At 35.6% G+C, this 24865-nt stretch overlaps 1 protein-coding gene across 11 annotated transcripts in view; it reads left to right on the forward strand.

The window, feature by feature from the left end:
- DOP1A (DOP1 leucine zipper like protein A) overlaps positions 1-24865 on the forward strand; it is a 68079-nt gene that overhangs the window by 6430 nt on the left and 36784 nt on the right. For 3 of the 11 annotated variants that reach the window (XR_008748113.1, XR_008748114.1, XM_055810711.1), the window contains 14 exons: positions 5158-5205; positions 5558-5748; positions 7043-7224; positions 9412-9582; positions 11195-11384; positions 11959-12057; positions 13212-13311; positions 16035-16144; positions 18290-18398; positions 20016-20136; positions 20874-20993; positions 23658-23772; positions 24215-24244; positions 24631-24864. Coding sequence is in view for 9 of the 11 variants with exons in the window: in XM_055810711.1 (XP_055666686.1) it covers positions 5611-5748; positions 7043-7224; positions 9412-9582; positions 11195-11384; positions 11959-12057; positions 13212-13311; positions 16035-16144; positions 18290-18398; positions 20016-20136; positions 20874-20993; positions 23658-23772; positions 24215-24244; positions 24631-24864 (1719 nt within the window). In the remaining 2 variants the exon portion in view is untranslated. Of the gene's footprint in view, positions 1-1285; positions 1303-5157; positions 5206-5557; positions 5749-7042; positions 7225-9411; positions 9583-11194; positions 11385-11958; positions 12058-13211; positions 13312-16034; positions 16145-17600; positions 17953-18289; positions 18399-20015; positions 20137-20873; positions 20994-23657; positions 23773-24214; positions 24245-24630; position 24865 lie in introns of those variants that run through there. The other 8 variants (XM_055810709.1, XM_055810713.1, XM_055810706.1 and 5 more) reach the window with 5 other exon arrangements.

The following is a 24865-nucleotide window of genomic DNA, read 5'->3' on the forward strand; positions in this document are numbered from 1 at the left end:
TAAATCACAATATTAGATCTTATTAAGTGCTTGATACTGTTGCAGGATACTAACGACATCTTGGCTAATTACAGTTAATTATATAGTCAGGGTTTTTTTTTTTTTGCTTTGTTTATTTGGGTAATATGTGGGGATTTTGCATCTTTCATTACTGTATGGAATAGCAATTGGCCAAAATGAGAAGCTCAAACACTTCTTATTTTTCAGAAGACATTAGAGATGCCTCTTTAAAACAGTCTGAGATGAGGACTCTGTAGAAAGTCAATTTAGAAATAACTAGCTGCAATTGGAAAATCTTCATCTTTGGTGATAGAAGAATATGTTTCCAACATTTGGTTTTTATCTTCAGAGCCTAGCCTGGGATTTGCAGTATTTATTTTGCCATTCATGCTTTTAAATGCTTCTGAGAGAAAGCAAAGCATAACAAATTACCAAATGACAAGGGTTCTGTTTGTATTAAGTCTATTTAAATAAAAATGTGTTTCTGCAGTTACCAGCTTGGTATATGGGCAGTGTACACAGCTTAAAAAGCAATAGCTCAGTATTGTGAAATTTTAGATTTTTCTCATCTGCTTTTTTATTATCTATTAGTTCTTTTACTTTATGTCCCGTAGCCACACTTGAAACAGTAAACAATTTTAGAAAAAGCCTTGAAATATTGCAAAGCTGAAACTCAGGAATTCAAAGGGAGCAAGTTTATGAGCTCAGGTTCTTCTAGTACTTGGGACAAATCTTGAGAATGTTTTAAGTGACATGACATACACAGATTTGTGCTCCACAGTGATCAGCCCCTTGACCTCTACCAAAGTGACCATTGCAGTGTTGCAGATTGGTGTGAAGCAGACAAATAGAGCAGTTCTGTGAGGCTTGAAAAATGTAAGAGCAGAACAGTAGCAAATCAAACCTGAAGAGGAGCTTTAGGGTACAACAGATACTGGAAAGCTTTATGAATTAGTGGGAAGTCTTAGAACATTGTGATTAAATTGAGACAGAATCTAAATGAAAGCAGCTTTTATTGAGTAAATGTTGATAAAGCTGCTGTTCTTCTCAATCAAGTTTCTTTAGGTGAAAACCACTTAGAGCCTATTAAACAGGTTAGTAGTTTGTTGATGTGAGGGAGAAGGCTGTTAGGCATGCGAGCTGTGAAGGATGAGCACTTGCTGTGGAAAACACAGCTGTAGCAGTATCATCTTAATACGACTCAGAGGAAAACCAGGACTCCCTCACTGATGAAAGGAACCGAAGGCTGGTCTGTAAACACACTATGCACAACTCCCAGCAAAAGGAGATCCACAGCCCCAGGTAACTGCTTTCCTTGTCAAAGTCATGCTCAAAGACTACAGACATCTAGGAATATACAGAATTGTGCAGTGTCTGGTTTTTAATCCCCACAAGAAGGTGAAGTAGAAGGTATTAAGTGTCAAGACCTACTTCTGCAATCACTTATGATTTAAAGGTGGTTTTATGAAATAGTTTGAAAGTGTATAGCACTGCTTTGGTAGTTTTCTTCTCATGGATAATAAGTCTTCTGCTCAGACACCCCCTTTTACTTTTTGTCATCCATTAGGAGGAGGTATGGCCGTCTAACAGGTCAGTGATTACCTATGTCCAAACTCATGAGAGTGACTGAATCTTCAGTCTGAGAAGCTTGTCAGATCTCATTAGGAATGCCAAAAGGGGGGAACCAGCAAAAGCAAAAGAATGGTGCTCTTAATACCTTGTTCAAAACGATAAATAAAGACCATTAAAAGGGAAGTTGGCCCTAATGCTAAATGGTGATTGTAGAATGGCAAGATAAAAGTTTTATGCTTTGGGATGTTTGATGGTGTGGCAGAAACTGCTATTTTTCAATGATTTTAGTCTATTGAATTTTATTATTTATCTCATTTTTAAAAGTAGTAAATTCTGAAAGGTTAAGGGTGTGATACTTACAAGGAGGTAGACATTACTAAGCTTTAACATTGTATTGAAATACCAGTGCTGTAAAATTAAGTATTCTTAGATCTACGGTTTTATTTTCGATGAAGAGAACAGAAAAGTATCAGTAAGAATGCATGACAGAAATAAGAAAATATTATTTTGGAGTATCTTCAGGCTAAGCAAAAAGTAAATCTTGTAGGACAAGTATAGTTTTACACGAGAGCTAATAAAAATGGATATTCCTGTAGTTTCAGTGGTCTTGGACTACAAATAGTGCCAAGTTTATAAAAATAATACGTAAGATTTACATAGTATCTTCTCTGCATCCAGGACTTATTATGGCTACTGATATGGCTTGGAAGATATATTGTTTAAAATAGAGGCTCTTTATTGTGGGAAAAATTCTTTCTCTCCCTGTAACCTTGAACTATATAAACCCTTTTCTTTTTAAGAAAGAAAAATGAGACCATAACCATAGAGTAGTAAGAAAACAGTGTTTTTTTCTTCTCTATACAAAACTTCAAAATTACAAAATTAGCTAATGACATATGGATAAATGTAAACGTCAATTACATGACTAAAGTAAATGCATTAGTATAAGCTGTGTGCAATAGACTTGTCTAAAAGTATAGGTTATTCAGTCAAAGTTGTTTTATGTTTCTAAAATGAATATTATGATCAGTTAGCAAGTCTGAAAAAAAGCTGCCTGTTTAACCCCATGTTCCTGCTGATTTTGTCTAACCTTTGATAATCCTGAATCAGTCCACTCTCAACTTTCAGGTTTTTCAAGCACTTGAGGAAGACAGAGCCCTGTTTTCCACTCAGCCAGAAGCGGTTACATTTATGCTTTATTACAAACCTTTTGCACTCTTGTGTGGATAAAAAAAGAATGTTGATGCTTTCTTCACTCAGAAAGCATTATTTGCTGTGTCAAGTTCTTTCTCCATCCTTTGTGCCTGAAAAATGAGAGTTGTGCTGGTTTTGTATGTTGGTCCTTTCTTCTTTTTTAGTGTTAATACTTTATTTTACTTTTGGAGTTCAGACATTGGCAGTTGTGCATCTGTCTCTTTGAGAAATCTCTTGGCATTCTACAGCTTTTTCAAAGCAAACCTGATCTTTTTCTGGACTTAATCCAAAGAAAGATAGTTATTATAAAATAAACCAACATGAAATAGTTTTTTTAGATAAAAAGTAAGATGTAAGTGCTTTACACCAGTGGGGTATTGTGAAATCTGTCAGTTTGGCACTCAGGATATGTTTTTGAAGTAATGGTTTGCATTTCTGTCCTGCCTTGGAGACAATCTGTCATTATTAGTCTGCAGTTAGAATCAGGAGTGCAAAAGGTTTGTAATTCTTGGCCTTTTTATTCACTTCTGCTGTCCCAGTTCTTTTTCTTCCTTTTGCCTGTCCCTTATTTTTCTTTTCTTGCAACTTCCCTTACAGTGCTGAGAAACCAGGAGGCGAGCAATATAAGGAGAAAGATAGTAACAAGGATAAAGAAATTGTTAATGTGGAATTTTTGTTGTTCTGTAGAAGAAAAGATAAATGTGATGACAACAGAAGAGGGGCTTGTCTGGCACTGTATATGTGCTTCTGCGTGAAAGGTTAGGGTGAGAGGGTTCTCAAAGGTCCCTCTCTGCAACCCAGAGTGGCAGTGTACTGTTTCTGACTGAAGTAACACTTTTTTTTAAGGTTCTTCTAGCACTTAAAACAAAAGCAAGTTTGGGAGAATTAAAGCTTATCTTCAGAAGCACCTGTTAATTAAAGGAACACAAGGAAGGGAGCAAATATCTGCCAGGGTACTTTGCGATAAATGACGAGATTACAGTCATGAAATTTTGAGCCTGGTTTACTACTGTCTTAATGTGGAGATGCTGGAGTATAGCTTTTTTCATTTTACCTTGTGGAGGACTGAAAAGGTGACAGTACTAGTAGTGACATAGTTGGTAGGTTTGAGGGTTGTTTCAAGAACATGGCAAGGAGTTGGCTTTCAGGTAGCTAACCAGTCCTACCTAGGCTTTTATGTTGTTCACTCAGTGGTAACTCCTTATGAGAACTGTTGACAAAGTTATTAAATAGCAGCTTCATAACCATTTTGAGGGGAACACTAAAGGGAGGGATAGTTGTAGTACAAATCAAATGAAAATTTTTATGTCTCCATATAAAACATTTTAAATTGATCATATAAACACTTTGCTGCCTTTTATCATATGTTTTTGATGCATCTTGCACAACTGGAGTGTGTTTATTACATGAAGTATTACAAATTGAATTGAGTTTTCTGATTGGTCTAAAAACACTTAAACTTCTTCCGAAGCAGAATTTAAAGATGAGTGTTTTTATTGTCTCCATCAACTTTAGAACCACCAGAAATCAGAATGTCACTTCTTATTTCTGTTAATTCTTCTGCTCTATTATTTCACAGGGATTTTTCATTTCAGAGTCCTGCTATTTTGTCATATTGCTGCTTACTGGGAATAGGGGCCAATGAGGCATTTTCTCCAGTCCTTTCTGAAAGGGCTCACTGAAGCTGCTGTTTTCAGCATGACTCTATTTATCATACCTAGTAGACAGTCTGATGAATACAGCTTCTTTATACCTGTTCTGTGGTTTGTTTGTGGGTTTTGGTCTACCATGCTTCAGCCTGTGCTTCTGCATGCAATTTTCTTCCCATTTCCCTTTAATTAAGACAGAAGAGATCAGCATCTGCTGGGTATGAGGTTTCTTCTGAAGCTGAGTATCAGAGACAGCTCCCAAAAGACCCCAATTAAAAGGGGCACAAAACCTGCCCTTTTCACAAACATGCTACAATAGAATTTCCCGTTATGAGTTGTAATTGTTTGGGGTTAAAGTAGCTTTAAAGTCATATTTCTTTTTAATAGTGATTGAATTTCATGAAATAAATAGTGTGTGGCCTATAAACGTATGAGGTGGTGTTTCTGGAACTAGAATACCTTAATTGCTCTGTGTAAACTACCATGTGATGAAAATGTAGAGAGTAAATTGCAAAAGCCTCTGATTACAGAACAATAGTAAACATATACTTTTGTTGTGCATTGATGATGAGAATATAAAAACAAAGTAGAGTTGCATCACTGAATTAGAATTCTAGGTCTTGTAAAAGCAAGTGTTGATGCATGACAGTACTACTGAATAATGTGTGACTATTGTATGTGTCCTTCATTCTTGTCTTTTGCCTGGAAGTGATTCAGTAAGATCAATATTCTCTGTTTTCAGAAGGGCTGATTTGTGGAAGGGTGGGTTTTTCTGGTGATGGACCCAGAGGTGAGGAAAAAAAAATGAATCCCTTTGTTGCATTGTTTAGAATAAAAAGCTTTTTGGGAGGGGCAGAACATTAATTTCCTAGGGGTTTTTGTTTGTTTTGTGTGGTGTTGGGTTGTGGTTTGTTTTTGTTTTTTCTTAAACAGAACTAGATTGCAAATATACTCTTTTAGACATGTGTTAAATATTTGTGTGCAATATGTTAGCTTTTGTTTAGAAATTGCTGTAAACTAATTTCAGTTTGATATTTTGTAATGCCTTTGAGGAAAATGTAGTGCTCTTTATAGAAAAGTATTTTAAGAATCTGTATCTGGAAACAATGGTTTCAGGGGGTTTTATTTTTTATTTTGAACAGGTAATGCCTGTACATGAATTGCAAGCTACTCTCTAGTGGGACACCGTGGGAGGATGAACACGGAGGAGCTGGAGCTACTGACTGATTCCAAGTACAGAAACTATGTAGCAGCTGTTGACAAAGCACTGAAGAACTTTGAATATTCCAGTGAATGGGCAGATTTAATATCGGCACTTGGAAAGCTGAACAAGGTATGCCTGACAGGTCTCTTAAGATTCAGGACCTGGCAAAGGGTATTGGTGTAAAAATGCAGAAGTGCAAGGTTCTAGCGGTCTAATATTCTTGCAAATATTCTAGCAGTCTGAGCCAAATATTGCCTGTATGCAAGGAGCAAACAAATCAAACAAATGCTTTTCTAAGACTTACAGTTGAACCCTTTATAATTGTAAGTAAAAGGAAAAGTTATTTACATTTCTAGGGGAAATAAATGCAACATCTTTTTCATTACAAACATTTAATTCTAAAGTCATTCAGTGTTACTGAAGTAGTGTGAAAAATAGCTGGTATAAATATCATATTTATATTCATAATATCACAATATATATCACGTTTATATTCATAAATATTTTTACAAAGCACAAGTTACAAGATGGGGCTGAAATCATTCACTGACCAGAGAATGTTATTGTTCTGATTTGTTTTAACAGTTAATAAGCTGAATGTGTAATATCATCATGATCTTTAATAGCAGTTTACAAATGAATACCGATCCTGATATCCATAAAAAAAATCATGTTCTAATCAGTCCTGTATATTTCTAGGGATCTCCATCGAGTTCCCTTTACACACACACTCCCCAATATGAAGTTTTGCAGAATTTAGCATAGAAAGTCACGGATCTGATGCATTTAAATTCTACCCTTTAAACGAGGAAAATCAAGAATGACGGTAAAGTGGGCAATGCCAGTGGCATAATTTCTTTGTGTAAACTCCCATTTGTTTCAGTTTCACTGATTGTGGTAATACTTGCTGCATGTGTATACATAGTGAAGGCTATGGTACTGGGAAAGAAAAATCTGAAGATGTAAATGCAATTCTGTGTCCAGTTCTGAAGTGATTATATAGTTTCAGGCAGTGGTAAAGTTTTGTATGTTGTCTGCTCCATAACAGTTTCTTAAAGTTATCCCAGACTCGCCACCCACAGTTTAATAGTCCTCTTTGGGATACTGGCAGTTGATTTTAACAGAGATAGTAATTTTTATCCTTAACAGGATGAGTAAAATGAAATGGACAAGCTGTAAGTAAGGAGATGATTGCAAGTGAAGTTTTGAATGCCTTCGCAATTCCATCTATAGCGAGTGTAAAAGTGAAAGGCATTGCAAAGAAAAAGCTCCACAGTACCTCTTAAAAACTGAGGGTTTTTCTTGTGTTGTAACCTAGGTCTGTGTTGTGACTTACTGACCATGTTAAAGATCTCATGTATAAAACGTGCATTTGATGTTTAACTTGTGTTGTGCTGTTTTTCTTAACACGTTGATTTATCAGGTACTACAGAACAATGCAAAATACCAGGTGGTACCGAAAAAACTTACTATAGGCAAGCGCTTAGCACAATGTCTTCATCCAGCTTTGCCGGGAGGAGTTCATCGAAAGGCACTTGAAACATATGAGATCATTTTCAAAATCATTGGACCCAAGCGTTTGGCCAAAGATCTTTTCCTCTACAGGTACAGTGGTTTAAACAACACCATTCCAAATGCATAGTTGAGATGCTTTTGGTTTCCTACATTTTATATTAATAATATTGCTTTATTATATAGTAAGAAACAGTCTGTTTCTTCCCTCTTGTTACTGACGATTGTGTAGTACTCTTCTCCCAGATATTGTATATCAGAAGATAAACAGATCACCTGAACTTTTGTTAGAAACCAACTTTAGTGCTAGAAAACCTGGAATTTATTCTTTATTCATTGAAATTAACAAAACTTTGTGTATGTATGTTCAGTAATTGAAGTGTTAATGGTTATTTCAATGTATTCGCATTATATTTTTCTACTTTTTAAGTAGATTGGAAAAGAATTTGAGTGTATTTTATTGCAAGAAGCTTTCTTTTCCAAGCTATCAAATCAACAGAACAGAAAGATTGTCTTTTTTATTAGAATGGGGGGCAAGTACAAAATTTTTCTCACTGTCAGTCTCTAGAACTAGTGACAATGAAAAGGAAGGATAGCCTTGAAAAGTAAGTGTAGTGAAAATAAAATGATTCCTAAACTTCCAATAGGTTTTTGGTTGGGTGGGCAAGACATTAAGCTATTTATTATATAATGCATAGAGGGATGTGTGCATATCTGTATACATGCAGTCACACATGGTTCTTTATCCTTGGAGATTAAAATTTTGTCAGTTTGAGAAATAGTGGAATAGAATTCTGTTTAGGAAGCAAAGGTGTGTATTAATGATTGGAAATAAATTGTATGCCTTAACATCAGGTATTCTATCTTGCATTGTCAAGATGTTTATTTATAGTTGCATTTGGTGAGAGAGGGAAGTGTTTCAGTTCTGTTTTCACATGTTTTTAAAGATACTGTGAACTCATAGCTTGTGTTCTGGACTTGTTCAGTGATTCAGTAGTTGCAATATCTTGTTAACACTAAGTTCTAGGGTAGTGGAAAATGCTACCTTGTGTAATGTAACTATAAACCATTGTTGTGGATGCTTGGAAAAGACTGACATTCACAGTAAGGCATTATCAAAGTTTCCAGTATTTTACATGAAAGCAGAATGACAGTGTCTGAACATCAAATCTTAAAGGATGAGTAACAGCCTTACAAAGAAAGACTGTGGAGTAGTGTGCTGGTTACTGAACAAAAAGACATTTTCTGCAGAAAAAAAGAAACCAATTGACAATGGCAAAACAGTAGTTGTTCTAGATAGATAAAGGCAAATACAGTTTTTGCAAACACTTTGGTACTTTGGGAGGATTTTTTCCCCCCTCTCTAACATGGACAACATTGTATCCACAAAGATTTCTTTTTTGTTGTTGTTGTTGTAATTTGTAGCTGTATATTTTAAGGCCTTTGTCTCAAACTTACCTTTTTTACTGTTCTTTCATTTTCTTCTTCATGTGTTGAGGCTCTTCTGACCTAAGTCATCAGTGATTTTGAAACTTGCAGTTGTGTCCACATACCTTTGATTTTTGGTGCTATTTGTAATGATTTATGATATATATTAGCAATAGCAAAAATGTTTTTAGTGTGTAGGCAACTTAACTGGTCACATTTCTAACTTTCATGAGCTTAAGTTCATAGTAAACTTGAAAGATTCTTCCAATATTTTTAATCCTGTAAATGCTAAATCATGAACAGTGAATTTATTTTTAGTTTGAGAATCTGTTTTCAGACTGAATTTCTGAAGTAAATATATACTTTATTGCTACCTAACAGTGCAAATGCCTTAAAAGTTATCTTTAGGTTACTTGCTAAACTAAAACATTATTTTTCTTTTTTACTGGAAAGTATTTCTTTAACTGTCCTCAAATGTTCTCATCCATTCTTATTTTTTCTCAGTAAGTGCAAAGACAATGTATTGTTAAACACATTTTCCATTTTTATGTAGTTCAGCATGGGCAACATTAACATTTTGTCTTGCAGAGGTGCTTCTGGTTTATCATATTTGTTTTATTGGTGAAAGTCATCTCTGGGCCTTCAGTGCTTGCTGTCACAATACTAATAAAGCTCGTAATATTAACCTTGGCATGCCAACCTGCCAGTCTGAGAGGCAGTCATATTGTGTAGTGGTCTATGACTCTGCAAAATTCTAAGATAAAAACCTGATACTTATAACTACATTGGACATGCCTGTAGTTATCTCACATGAGAAGCTTCCTAAAAAACCATAAATTTTATTTTTCACAGTTCTGGATTATTTCCACTCCTTGCCAATGCTGCTATGTCTGTCAAGCCAACATTGTTGAGTCTGTATGAGATTTATTATCTCCCTTTGGGGAAAACTTTGAAACCAGGACTGCAAGGACTGTTAACTGGGATTCTGCCTGGGTTAGAAGAGGGGTCAGAGTATTATGAAAGGTAAGGATAGATATGTTAATGAGGTGATATGCTTGATTTGTGTTTTTTTTCCTGTGACTTTTCGTTAAATGCTTATAAGTAGATATTTTATTTGTTTTGATAGGTGGTATTCAATTTCATCCAGTCGTATTAATTGAAATGGAAAAGTATGGTAGAAGATTAATTTAACCGTTAGTTGTTCCTGTTATTGAAACGTAATTGACTTGAAGTAGCCTTAGTGTTATATGTTGGTCTCTGCTCCAAGTAACAAGTGATATGACAGGAGGAAATGGCCTCAAGTTGTGCCAGGGGAGGCTTATATTGGATATTAGGAAAAATGTTTTCACCAAAAGTTGTCAAGCATTGGAACAGGCTGCCCTTGGAAGTGGTGGAGTCACCATCCCTGGAGGTATTTAAAAGATGAGTAGGTGGGGCACTTAGGGACGTGGTTGAGTGGTGGACTTGGCGTTGCTAGGTTAACGGTTGGACCCGGGAATTAAAGATCTTTTCCAACCTAAATGATTCTATGATTCTTGTTATGGATTGAGATATGTAACATCTTAGGAACATGCTGCTTGTTTCTTTTCTGTAGGTTTCCTCTAAGGCAGTACTGCTATATTACCCTTCTAATAATACATACTGTCTAAAATACATACTGCAACGGAGTTTAATATAACAAACAAAGCTTCCATCATTAAGATTTACTCGTTGTGATATCTAAATTGACATTACACCTATGTAAGAGACACCAATAATCCACCTATCTTTATAGGTTGTTGTTACTCTGTTTCTAGGAGGGGGTCCTGGGAGGTTGTAGCTTTTTTTTATCCAGCAAGACTAAACCCCACTTGAGTTATATTGCCTGTGGTGTATGGGGTGCTGAGGTAGAATCTTAACATATTAAAGGATGAAGTTACACTTCAAGGCTTTGAGTTCTTGGAATTATTTATGTACTTACATATTCTTGATATTTCCAGCTTCAGAAGCTAGAATTTTCATGACTTGTAGGTGAAGAACAATGTAATGCTGTCTTTTTCTATTTCTGCATAGGTAGATACCCACAGTGTAGTTGGCATCACTACAACAGGGAACAAGGGGTACTCGGCTTGCCTTCGGGGGCCTACCATAGGGTGTAGAGGTGCTGCCGCGTGAGTGGGAAGAAATGAGGACAGGGAAGGGATTGCTTGTGCTCAAAGAATTGTGATATTTTTATGCCTTGTTATTGCCAGAAGTGCAGTGCTCAGTGCAAGGAATGAGAGGACAAAAGCCATTTGCTTGATTCTTTTGTTCAGTAGCTATGCTTTCCTGCTGTCTTTCTGAAACCTCTGCCTGTAGCAAGCATGGCTTTAAGTAGCAGATAAGGAAGTTATTTGGCTCTTTGTACAGAAGGAGCATATAAGGAGAAGCTGTGGGCAGGCAAGAGCATTTTGCAAGCCAGGTTGGCCCACAGGCCCACTGGTTGGATCACTTTGTTCAGGCTGCATTTTAAGGTTCAGTGTATAACAGGGGGCTTCTCTTGGTCTCTCAAAAAAAAAATTTGACCTTCCTGTAACAATGTGTATTTATTAAAATTGTAGGCCGGGGCAAGGGCTGTGATACATGTCTTAATTCAGCTGACTTGATTTTACTGCAGAACAAACACGCTGTTGGAGAAGGTTGCCTCGGCTGTGGATCAGTCGGCGTTCTACAGCGCTCTCTGGGGCAGCCTCCTCACAAGCCCTGCAGTTCGCTTGCCTGGGATCACCTATGTCCTCTCCCATTTGAATAGGAAGCTTTCAATGGAGGATCAACTCTACATAATTGGCAGTGACATTGAATTAATGGTAATGTTTCAGTTGTAATTGCAACAATGAAGACATTGCTGTTACTTATTTATATAATAATATACTTCCAGGGGATTAAAATGTATTCTCTATCTTTGAACGTAGACTTTGAAGAGATAAAAATGCCCGTTTATTTATTATAGCCTCAGTTCAGCTGATGGTTTTGTGCATAAGTATTGCAAAGCTCAGTTAGTTTCAGAACTTCTCTAGGTTTTGTATAAAACTCCATTCATGACACTTTTCAGTTAAAAGTGATTGAATTTTGTTGTATTTTTTTTTTTTAAATGAGTTATTTTTGTCTCTTAAACTTAAGATATTAATTGGTAATATAAAAAAAGCAAAAGCTTAATGTTTGTATAGGTCAGGGAATCTTTATTGATTATATGTTTCATCAGTGGTAAAACTTTATTTTCAAATTTTTTCTTGTTTCATTATTCAGAATTCTAAAATAATTTCATTTTTGTACATATCACTATTTATAAGCTGTTCTTATTTTGTGAGTTTTCTTTTATATCTATCTTCTTAAAATAATACAGTAAGTAACTATTTTGGTGGTGGTCTGCTGTTACTTTAGGTGGAAGCAGTAAGCACATCGGTGCAAGACACCAGTGTTTTAGTACAGAGGAGCACGCTGGACCTTATCCTTTTTTGTTTTCCTTTCCACATGAGCCAGGTAGGTTATTAACATAAGAGAGATTCATTGTCAAACTCCTAAATCTACTCCACTTCTTAAGTCAGTAGCAGTATTCAGTCTGTCTTTGTTAATGATTTTCTCCAAGCTTGAAGCAGAGTCATATGTAATAATTTGATAGCTTTGGCTATTCTCATGTTTTGTGATCTCTGCCCTTCTGCTTTTTAACTTGATGTGTTAAAACTTTGAAGTTAACGTTAACTTCTGGATATGCAAACTCAATATAAATTATGATGTTTAGCTGACACAGAAGCTTTTAATTTGCTCTAATTTCATGAGAAAACAAATAATCTGTTCATGTGCAAGTTTCCAATTCTCAGTGTTCAAAAGCAGCAAAAGTTAATCCCCTTAGCATAACTGATTCAGAACACTAGAGAATTGAAAATGATTATTGGTTTTGGGTGAGTAGTTAGCCCTAGAAGTATGGGGAGACAGACCTTACAACTTCTAGGTATTTTTTTCTGGACTGCATTTATTCTTAGTTTTTAAATGATCTATGATTTTAAATTATCTAAAATATGTTTTTAAATGATCTATGATTAATTTTATCCTGGAGGAAAGTGCAGATTTTCCGTAATTTCTAACAAATTGAGAATCAATCCTGTAAGAAATTATGGAAAACCTGCACTTTCCTGTAAAGAATTGTGTTCTTGCTTGTGGAAGTGGTTTGTTCACATATATCGGTTACTATAGGAAAATTTGGAGTGTCTCTTATGTGCTAGAATAGTGAAAATATCAATACAGCATTTATTTTTTTTTAATAATAAGACTTATGGAAACATTAAAGTAGTAGAAGATTGAAAGGTATTTAAAATTCTTAAGTTATTTTTTAAAATTTATTTTTATATACTGGATTTTAGTTGAATTTGCTTCCAAGGCTTTTGCCTAATAAAGTGAAATGTAACAAAACTGAGCTGTTAATGGAGACAAGTATTTTTGCTGTTCGTGAAGGGTGCATACTATTACAAAGTGTCTATTCCAAATAGTCATGTTTTTGTTTCCTAAGAACAAAATTATGGTTTTTTGTAGTATTCCAAATTCAGAACATTAATATAACTATGTTTTAGTGCACATTAAGCTTCTAGCATAGCAAAATTACTTTTTATAGATAAATATAATCATGTTTCCAACTTCAGGCAACACGTCCAGACATGATCAGGATTTTGTCAGCAGCCCTTCATGTAGTACTGCGCAGGGATATGTCACTCAACCGAAGGCTTTACGCATGGCTTCTAGGTGGGTTTGTATCTCATTTCATTGTTCACTAGAAGTGGAGGAAGGATCATATGTTCATGAGCAGTATTTTGCTATATGACAGAGAAAGTTTCTTGGAAAAATGAAATCTTTAATTTGTATCATAAGGAAGAAAGACACTATCTCCATGAACAGAAAAGATGAAGAATGTGGTGCCAGAACTCTTTCCTGTTATATAAATTATTGGTGCATTTTCATATAGCAGCAATTATGGGCCACATTAAGGGCAAGCATGGTGCACTGAGCCCATGTAAATAGATACTGAAAGGCAACTTCTGTCTACCTGAAAACATAAAATGGAAAAAATGGAGAACAGGCACTATAGAGTGTAAATGACAGTTGGAACGCAACCGTGTAGAAGGGATGAAAATAAAAGAATGCTGAAAAAACATTTATATTGCATTGATGGAGCAGACTTTAAGCTTCATTAGATAGTTGCATGGTTGAATTAACAAATCGCCAATCACTTACGTTCTCCGTGCAAGTAGAACATTTATTTCAAAACATTGACAAAACCAATCATTGACAGGATGCACACTTTTACTTCTGCCAAATGGCAGAATATCAATACAATACCCATTTAACTTTTTATATGAAACCAGTGTGTAAACAGAAGAGGGTAGCAGAAAATAATAGCTATTTGGAAGACCTAACTATTTAGGGAATCTTTAAAAACCCAGAAATTAACAAATTTTAGAAAACATTTATTCTTATCCAGCATGTTAATTTAAGATAATGAAGCCTGTTGTCATATGAAAATGGTGTGTTACTCTTTAAAACCACTTTCAGCCCACTTTGAGAGAAGTCAGGATTTCTGACATGGGAGTTCCTAAGATTGTCACAGAAACTGGAGACAATGAAGTGTTTTCTGTACTTGAGGGGAAGTCTGTTTTATGGTCTGCTGTTACCTTTTTTGTTTGACTTCCCAGCTCACCAGCAAGCACATATGTGCTTCTCAGTCTACCCAGAAACCTTGGCAGCAGCTCTTGCATTTTTCCCACCTGATAGTTAAGACATCAGAGGGAGGTAGCCTGTGGGTGATTGGGGAGCGAGGAAATAGTCAAGGGGCATGAGAGAGAAATGAAGTTACAAAGGGAGGGAGGAAGTCAGAAACAGTGTTTTGCATGATGGGATTAGTTTTGTTCCTGTTGAAGTTGCAGGGGTTTAGAAAATAAATATGAAAAAATCCCAGCTTCTTTAGTTAATCATTTCTCAAGACACTGACTTGTGAATTACTTGTCTCTTGAAGAAAGTGAAATGCACTGTCATGTTCCATACCTACATTTTCCAGTTTAAGGAAAAAATAATTTCCAAATCAAACACTGCACTGATGTTTCATCAAAATTTGGTTAATTAGATATATGGTTTTGCTGTCATTGAAAAAGATATTTTATATGTTTAAAATATGTTGCTGTTTTAGTTGTTGAACTTTCTTCTACAGCTATTTCATGAGCATAGTCTCCACTGAAAGATAATATAACTTCAGAAGATAGTTTAACAGTGACTGTTCCTGGTCCGGTTTTGTGAACATCTAGTACCTCCATCTGCTCTATATTTGGACAGATCTTATGGCAATATAGCTTTTTTGCTTGTTTTTCTTTAGACACTGTGCTGGTTTTATACTGTTTTATACTGATACTCTACTCCTAGTAGAAAACATTAGGGGAAGGTGGGATCAGTTACGTTGAAAAACTCTGAAGTCTCATGTTCTGTACAATGTTAGTTAATTAGTGTTAACTATTCGTTCCTATTCTTTTATAACTGTGAGTGGTCTATTAACATTCTCAAGGAATAAATATCACATTACATATCTTTAAATCTAGTTTAGCTTAACCATTCTTAACAGTGGTTATTTTAAGTTGCTGCTAAAGGCTATGTATCTTCTCAGGCTTTCCTTCTATTTTTGTCACTTCGGGACAAAAACTGTGGAAACTACTGCTGTGGAACAGGGTGATACCCTGACCGACTTCTTGATTGATTTTATTTTTATTTTTTTATTTATTTATTTTCTTAAGCCTATTTTTTTGTAGAATAAAATATTTACTTGGTAAAACAAAAGATACAAACTTAGGAAACAAAGATCTGTCTCTGTGTAATTTTGAGTAATAAAACTGATTTTTTGTAATATGACTGATAGTCTAAGTGCCTTAGCATGTCTGTGTTTTGTGATAAATATATACAATACATAATTTTATTAAATTTTAATATAATTGTTCTTAATTACTCTTAAATAAAATTCAATATTTATATTATTATTTAAACAATAGTTATAGTATTAATGTAATATTGTGTGTCTATATAAAATAAATTTTTATACTAGTAAATATTAATATTAAATATGTTTATATTTAAAATACTGAAGTTTGTGTTCTCATAATAATAATATTGAAATGTTTTTTGTGGGACAGACTATGTGGCTTGTGCAGTGTCTGTGAACGTTTGTTTCTTTTGTACAAGTAGTAATTTTGTTAATAATGTTGCATAAAAGTACAGTTTGTAATTTGCATGCAAACTGCTTGCATGGAATTATCATTTAGTTTCCTGTATTAAACTCTATAAAATCATCTTTCTCTTGCCAACATTACTTGGACTTCATCTTGGTAAGTTGTCAGTGCTAGTGTGTTGATTTCAAGTTTAAAGAAATTGGAAAAATATTCTATTAAGGGACAAATACTTAATTCATCTTGTTGTTTATCTGCTTGAAGGTTTTGATAACAATGGTGCCCCTATAGGGCCCAGAAGTACAAGGCACAGCAATCCTGAGGAGCATGCCACTTACTATTTCAACACCTTCTCTAAGGAGATGTTAGTCCAGGTAGCTGTATGATGTTTTATTGCTGCATGTATCTTCATAAATGGATGCTGATCAACGTTGTATCTTTCTTTTGACTTGCCATTTTGACATGACTGTGTAATTTCTCTGGTTTTGTGGTATTGTGTCCTGCTCATTTAAAACCTTCTCAGTGGAAAAATGAAGAACTGGGATAATGTGTTTCTTTAGGATAACAGTGTGATCAGGACAAATATTAGATTTCTCTCTCTCCTCTTCCACAATGAATGTAGCATACATGGAAGATATTTGATTATAAGCCCAGCACACTGGAGCCTGTTCTTTCACAAAGTGGCACTGGAGAATTTTCTTCTACTTCTGTAGATACGGAAACTTCTCTGTGTTTTGGGAGTTGCAGAAATTTGATCAGATAGTACTCAGAAGGTCTGAGTAAGAAGGGTCTTCCTCCTTTCTAGGCAAGGGGAATGTTTTTTCTGCTGTCCATTGGCAGTCAGGAATAGTTGAGCATAGTGGCAGTCATGCTGTTTGACCCTTAAAAGCCTTGCAAAGTGAGTTGTGAGATCCCCTGGCCTCAAGAACTGTGCTCCTTCTGTCACAGTAATTAAAGTATACAGATGTCTTTCAGGATGCTGTGAGTCTGATCTTGAGGTCAGGAAGACATTTTGTCATTAAGGCAAATTGATAAGGTCATGATTTTTATGATACTCAGTGAGAATTGTGGGGCTCTATATGAGAATGAGCATGGGGACACCAATGTTAGTAGCTAACACAAGAATATTTAGCTCGTTACAACTTAAAGCTGATATCCAGCACAGAGCTCGCACTTTCAGTTTTATCTGAAGATAATGAGATCTACTGTTCTACTGATGAGGAAGAGACCCCAGAATTCCAGTGCAGCAAGGACCTTGTTGGAACTCTCACCCTTCTCTTGTCACCCTTCTGCCTCCCACAGCAGATTATTCAGAAATTATCCAAGTGTAGCGGTGAGGCCTGAATGAGATAGTTTCGCATGTACCTTCTATACAAAATGCGCTGAGCTTTTATTAATAAATGCCTATAATGTTGCTAGGTTGTGGTGGCCTTCATAAATCTATCCATCTTTCTAGCTTAATCAGTGTCATTAAAGCTTTTCTGTCTGAAAAAAATAACAGTGTAGAGTTGATGGTTAATTTGATTTTTTTGTTTGTTTTTGATTGTTTTGGTAGCAGGCACTACAGCTACAGTAGAATGGAGAATGGCCATTTTTTATAATGGGAATAATTCACATGTGTGTTTATTTTAAAGGTTTTTATGGACATTAAAATCCGTGGCTTGCTTTACATAATACAAATTGAACACGCCTTCAAAAACCATTTGCTGCTTTTGAAAGACTTTAAAAGCATTGCTCCTTTTTGCCTTCTTCCCTAGCAGTCTTTGTGTGTTCCTTTATCCAGTCCACCCTCATCTTATTCACTGATACAGTGTACTGAAAATTCTGACCTTCTAAAGGCACATTCAAGTACAGAAGATTTTCCTTTTAGGATACTGGCTGATAATACTTGGTTTATAGAGGACAGCAAGGTTGAACCTGTTTTCCTGCCTTTTTTAATTTCCCATCTCTCCTTTCTTTGTCCTCCTTCTTTAGAAGCTGTAAAAGAAACAAACTAGTTTTGATTCAGTGAAGCCAGTCACAGAGAGAAAACTAAGCAAAATCTGTGGTGGTTTTGTTGGCTTTTTAAAATTCTGCAGCTCATTCCCTGAACTGCTTCAGTATAGAAACTCAAGTTTCCCCATTTGTTTTGAAGTTGTCATTGCTATCTAGTCAACTTTGACTAAGTTTTCCACCACAATAGGTGAGTATATCCTAGATGGACAGTTTATTATTTATTAAGCCCTTAATAGATGCATGCCTTACCTTCTCAAACAGTTTCTACATCACTTCTCTTTTATTCTTACAGCATTTTGAATTGGTGTCTGTTTATAATATTTTATTTTGACTTTAAGTATATACAAGTTCTTTTCCACAGAAATCTTCTCATAGGTAAAGTTGAGAGAATACTTAAGCATGGAGCTGCAGTGAGATGAAATAGTGGTGTCCACTGCTGAGAATTTCCCCTTTATACACAGCTTTTATTGCATCTTTCTTTCAAAACCTGTTTCTGGTTTCTGATAAGCTTTTGCTCTTTGTAGGCCATGGTTGGAATATTACAAGTTAACGGGCATGGAGAAGAAAGCACATTGATGCAAGACTTAAAGCCTTTTCGAATTCTTATCAGTTTGCTGGATAAGCCTGAATTAGGTAAATTTTGTATTACTTCGTATTACTTCTAGTCTTTTAACTTGTTTTACATGGCTTCGCTTGGCTTTCTCTCTTGCTGGTCAAATTGAAAAAGCTGTATTCATAGTACTGGCAAGTTAGCTAGATTTCTTAGATCTTCCCAGTTGTATGTATGCTTTGTATTTGATTTGATGTATTCATTAGACTTTCAATACAGGAAATAGTATGTTGAAGTCGGAGAGAACTGACTGCATGTTGGAAGAAATGCAGATTGGATCTTTTCTATTTCTTTAATCAAATAGTGACTCTCACTGTTTTAAATCTCAGCTGTTGCTTTTGCTCTTTCTTCTAATATACACACAGAAATAAAAGATATTAACAAGACAACATTCCCCCACCCAACCACCACACCCCCAAAGAATTTATGCAGAGGAAGCAAGTATTTTTTTGAGTTTCTGGGCGGTTTGCCTGTTTGGTTTTTTTTTTTTGTTTGTTTCAGGGTTTGGTTTTTTTTTGGAGGTGGGTTTTTTTGGTGTTTTAATTTTCCTTTCCCCTGTTTAAAGTGTTTAAATGCACTTTTTAGTAGGTGAGTGCAGAGGACTGTGGGACAAAAATAGATGAGACAAAAGTATTTACAACAATTAAGTGTTGGATATTTTGCCTTTTTTCTTTTGGAATGACAGTTTTGGAGGTGACTGAAAAAATCAAAATAATTTTTGAAGTCTATCCTGAGGTTTGGGGACAGGATAATAAGAGCATAAAAATTCAATAATTAAACAGCACAACTTGGAAGGAAGCGGTTAAGACAACCACAAAGAAAAAATATCTGACGAACTTGTCATCTTCCTGGTATTTTGTGATTTCTGGGAGTCAGTTTAAATTTTCAGAGGCAATGTGTACATTAAGATTTCATGAAGTAAGCAGAGTTATGAGGATTCTTTGAGCAAACTGAAGGCAGCTCAATAAGGCTAGGAGAAAGCATGAGAAAGTAAAGGATATTTCAAGCAGGATTACTTAGTGAACAACTTTCAAAATAAGTTGTTGATTTTTTTCCTCAAACTTGAGATTTAGCTCAAATCTGAAGAAGCACTATTTCAAAAAGTATCCTGCAGACTGTATCTGGAACTAAAGAAAAGCTGCCTCAAATTAAAAGCAATGAAGATGCTCAAAATATTTTACCTTATATTTGCATTTAAATATTTGAGCTTATTTTTTGTGTGGTAACAGCATGAGCTAGCTTGATCAGGAATCCATGTAAGGACATTTACATGTTGCTAAGCTAATAATCTGTCAGAAAGGGTATGTTGGATTGAACGTGGGCTACACTGATGTGACTGTAGTTTTTGCACTGGGTGTTTTTGTATCCACAATTGTGTCATTGTACACACACTGTATGGGAAAAGAACTCCACTTGTGCTTTGTATACTCCTAGGCATTACAAATGCCCATGTATTTCTGGAATACAAAAGAACCTTCTGAAATTGAGGTAGTTTATGAAATTAAATAGAAAGAATTTCATGGTTTCAGTGACCAAAGCTCTTTTTCAGTTGACCACATAATGATTTGGATAGTTTTCAGATGTGGACTGTTAGCAGTGCTGTAATACATAAAACTGTGATTGCTGGTATTTCTCCCTAGGCCCTGCCATCTTAGAGGATGTACTGATTGAAGTGTTTCGAACATTATATACACAGTGCAAAGCAGAACTGGAGCTTCAGGCAGAACCTTCTTTCAACAAAGATCACACACAGCTAAGCAGGTGAATAAAGAATATACAGTATTTTGTATTACATAATACATCTTTTTGTTGCTGAAACCATGACTGAAGCCTCTGGGACTGTGACCTGGTTTCTTCCATGGTACAGAATCCATTGACATTAATTGCAATTTCTGTGTTCAGTGCAAAGGTCTGAAAGGCTACAGCTTTTTTTTTTTTTTTAGTAAATACTTAGCATACATTTTATTATTCATCCATGACAAAAATACTTGCTTAATACAGCTGGAAATCAGTATGTCAGTGGTTTAGATTAGTTGTGGCTTTCTTTACATCTGTATTACAATAAAAAAAAAAAAAAGTGGACGGAGCTTTCTTTTAGGGTAAAAATGAAGAGTGCTATAAGGCAGCCAGAGAGGGGGATAGAAAGAGTTTCAAGATTTGAATTGAGTATCTTAAAAGGTGGAGGAAGTTCAAAGCTTGGGGTGGGTGGCAGGGGGGAAGGGAACAGTTGTAGGAATGGTCATGGGGAAAACAAATCTATAAAAAATGTGGTTAGAAGATAAATACTAAAGAAAGGTTAGAGAAGAAACCTAGCAACTGTGAAAAGACACTATGAGGAGCCTACCAATATACTGATCCCTAGAGCAACAACCACTGTGGGGGTGAGGGGAGGAGAATTTGTCAGTGTTAACTGGCAGTGGATAAACTCAGTGATGTGTAGTTACATAACTCAGAAATTAAGTGTAAAAATGTAAAACGTTCTTTTTATTTTCCTTCAGCAAACTGAGAGAAAACAAGAAAACAGCAGAATTGATTAAAACTGCCAATCTTCTCTTTAATTCCTTTGAGCCTTACTATATGTGGGATTACATCGCTCGTTGGTTTGAAGAATGTTGTAGGTAGGTTATAATACTTAATGTCTGTATGTGTGAAATTGAAGTTGGCTTTTGTTTTATAAGCTCTTTTACTTCAAAGAAGTTAGTCTGATGTGGTCATTTATCTCTAAGTCTTTTTCTTCCCTATCCCTTTTAACTTTGATGTTTTGGCCAATTTCAGTCAGGTGTGATTGGTGGCTTCAGCAATGTGAGTTCTCACAAACTCAGTGTCTGGCTAAAATCAAGAGTCAGAATTAGCACCTCCGCTGAAGGGAAGAGTCCAGAGTGATTTCAAAGCTAGTTTGTTTTGTTCTGTCTGGTACAGGATTACTCATTGGGTATCTAGAAAACCCATCAGCTTTACCAAGAGTGTCTTGTAGAATGTGTTATCTTTTGCCATGCTGTTTTAGGGAAGAAAACGTATGGAGACCTGTACATGGCAAGGAGAAAATCTTGTAAAACTTCTGTAGAATTTTTTTTTTCCATTCCTTATGGAATCGTTGTCTGTGAGCCAACAGTGTGCTGTCATAAGTAAAGAAAACTGTCTTGAGCGATATTAGGGAGAGCATGGTCAGCAGGTGAGAGGAAGTTATTTTTCCCTTCACTTAGAGTTTCTAAGGTCATGTGTGGAATGTTGTGTCCCGGTTGGGGCATCCTGCCTGAGGAGGAGTTTTGGGAAAAAGGCTCTGGTAGAGGACTATTAATATGGTTGGGGTCATAGGTCATTGAATGGAGGTTGGGGTAGGTGAGTTTGGTTTAGCCTGAAAAAGAGGAGACCTGAATAGCAGCCTATGGCTTCCTGAAGGGCATTTACAAAGTTGGTACAGCCATACTTGTAGTAATGACTGCTGGTAAAACAAGGGACAGCAACACGTCTTGGCTCATGGGTTCAGGTTGGACTTCCAGAAAAGCTTTGCTAGGAACATGGTGTAGCAGTGGAATAAGTTACCCCAGGAAGGCTGTGGAGCTTCCTTGGGAGATTGCCAGGACTCTGCTAGACAAAACTGTGGATGAATATATCTAGTGTTGTTAGCAGTCCTGCTCAACGTGGAGGTTGGACTAGATGAAATCCCTTCCAATATGCCTGTGACTTAATTTTTGTGTATTGGACTGAATTGCTAAAGGGAAAAAAAGAGCAACAACCAACAAGCTGCTTTACATATAAGTAGATTCTACTGTAAGTATATGTAAGGATACCAGATTACCTTATTAATATCTGGGGAATGTTTTTTCATTTGGTTTTGGGTTTTTCTTCACATGGCCTGCTGTGTTATCTCAGTTATTGCTTTCTGCTAAAAAAGATACAACATTAAATGAAAGCATAACCACTTGATTTTAAGCCATGAATGTGTAAGGTATCTTTATATCATCTAGTCTGATTGGTAAATCACAGTTATTACTTTTAAACCTATTTAGATATTCCTCTGAATTTGACTTAGGCTTTTTCTTATGATTTTCCCCCACTAAAAATTAAAAATGGAATTTCTTGTATCTAGTGTTTTCTCCTGTCTTAAGTATTGCTCCCTGCTGTTGAGCCTTCTTTCAAAGCTATTTTTGTTAAGGGGCTCTGAGTTGAAGTCAAGTCATCCTTTGTGAGGTATTACAATTAAACAAATATGTGAGTAATCGATGAAATGGTAGATCTCTCTGGGTAGGGGCACAGAATGTGAAAAGAATTTGTATTATGACTTACGCAAAGGGACCATTTTGCTTCGTAAAACAGGCTGCCAGGTTTATGAAGAGAGCTATCTGTTGTTGGAGAGATACAGTAACCCAATGGAGGTGTGGGTTAAGTAGAGAGCTACTTTTCAAACGTAGCTTACTAACACAGTGCAATTTAAATGTAATTTTTTAAATCTTTTTGTAATCTTTTGGTAAATACTGTCACTGTTTCAGACTTGGTTTCTGTAATGCTTCTATTTCAAATAAATCCTTTTTTCAGTCCTGCCATGTATGTTCACAACCCCTTCCAAAACAGAGGGAAAGGAGTAGCATAGCTATTGCTGAAAATGTGACACTGCTCTCACCACTACCCCCAGCAGAATAAATGAATTGGAGAAACAAAATACTATTCCTTTTTTTCATATCATTTGCTTATAATGTTGTTGGATTGCTACATAATTTCACGAGGGATTTACATTCCATTTTACTTCACTTAGCAATAAAACCCATCAGATTATAAATTCTTGTCAATAGTAAAACAATGCAGTCAACTGAAGTTGAAGTGGACATTTAGAAGAGCTTGTTTTGTTTTCCTCTTGCACAGCTTTAAAGCTTCATGGGCCTTTTATTTCACTTTTGGTTGTCTTTATCGCAAGTGCTATATTTTAGGTATAGATTTCTTCAAAATTATTGTGCTTCCAGTAACACTATTCCTTAATTCTGTTATTGGTGCCAATGCTCATACCAGCAAATATTGCTGTATGTGGTAGAGTCACAAATGCAATTTTCTGTAGCCTGAATTTCCCTATTTTATGAATGAAGACTGGTTTACAGTGAAAGGCTGGTAGCTGCTTTGTCTGAAAGTCTGCAATGGGGCTAAATGAGCTACTCAAGCAATCTCTCGTTTTACTGTTACTTGTTTATAGGGATTATCGCTGATGTGTACATCTTTGCATTAAGTTACAGAAATATGGTCAATGTAAAGGTGAGGGAAAAGTATCGTGAAACCCTATTTGAATTTTGCAGGAGGACATTGCATGCCAGACTTCAAACTGGGCCTGGAGGTGGTAGTGAGCAATCTGAGTTACCCCTGACAAATTTCTGCTTGTTAGTGGATTTTTTGTTGGATATAGTTTCTTTGGTAAGAATTGCTTTATTTGTTGCTAATACTGGGATTCTGTATGTTCATAGTCCACAGAAATACTATATCTGCTTTGTTAATTGTTTTTTCCTGAAAGTATATTGCATTAATTGGAGGACACCTTTAGAAGTTTTGGTTTCATTGTATGATTCTTGATAGACTGATTGGATGTAAACAAAGTGGGTTTTATGATGCTTACACCTGAAAATTTTTGTCCATCCTCTATTTCTTTTCTCTAAAACTACACAGTATTCATTACTAATACAGTCTTTTGTAGTTTGGTATGCTGGCTTAGATATGTAGCTTTCTTTGAAGGCTCTTTTAAATGTCATGATAAGATGTATCATCTTTTACTGTTGGCATTGCTTAATGTAGCAAAGACTGTTCGAACTGTTTTTTCTATACCTGTCTTTCCTCAATTCTTTGCTTTCTCATTTCAAAGCCTACTAGAAGTATGAGAGTGCTGTGTCAGGTATGGCAATCAGCCTGTTTTCTCTTTAGTTCTTAACAACTTGTTTATCTTTCATTCTTAAAATTTTATGTGAAGGTTATTAAAATAATAGTAGTAGTATTCTTTAGCCTTGTTATGTTGTGTAATGTGTGTGTTTGTATAATGAACAATTCTGAAAATACATAAATATATTCGTTGTTTACCCAACTGTAAAGTTAATTTTGTAAATTTTTTTTAAGTAAAGCATGCATTTCTTTTTCTTGGATATTAAGATATTAATTTTTCTTTTTCTGTGTTCCATATGATTAGAACACAGTTAAGCAAATTATAGGACCCACTGTTTTAGAAGATAACTTTCAGCGTGGAATTTGGTGCTACAATAATGAGTTTTACTATTACTTTGTTAGGAGACTTACATTGAAATACAGACAGAACACTTGCCTCAGCTGTTGCTCAGGATGATTTCTGCATTGACGAGCCATCTTCATACTTTGCACTTGTCTGAGCTTACTGATTCTCTCAGGCTCTGCTCAAAGATCCTTAGTAAGGTTCAACCTCCATTGCTGTCTGCTGGTACAGATGGTATCTTGCAGCTTCCTAGTGGACACAGCAGCTCCATCAAAGAATGGGAAAATAAAAAGG

Source organism: Falco peregrinus, chromosome 7, assembly GCF_023634155.1.
Source record: "Falco peregrinus isolate bFalPer1 chromosome 7, bFalPer1.pri, whole genome shotgun sequence".
Lineage (NCBI taxonomy): Eukaryota > Metazoa > Chordata > Aves > Falconiformes > Falconidae > Falco > Falco peregrinus.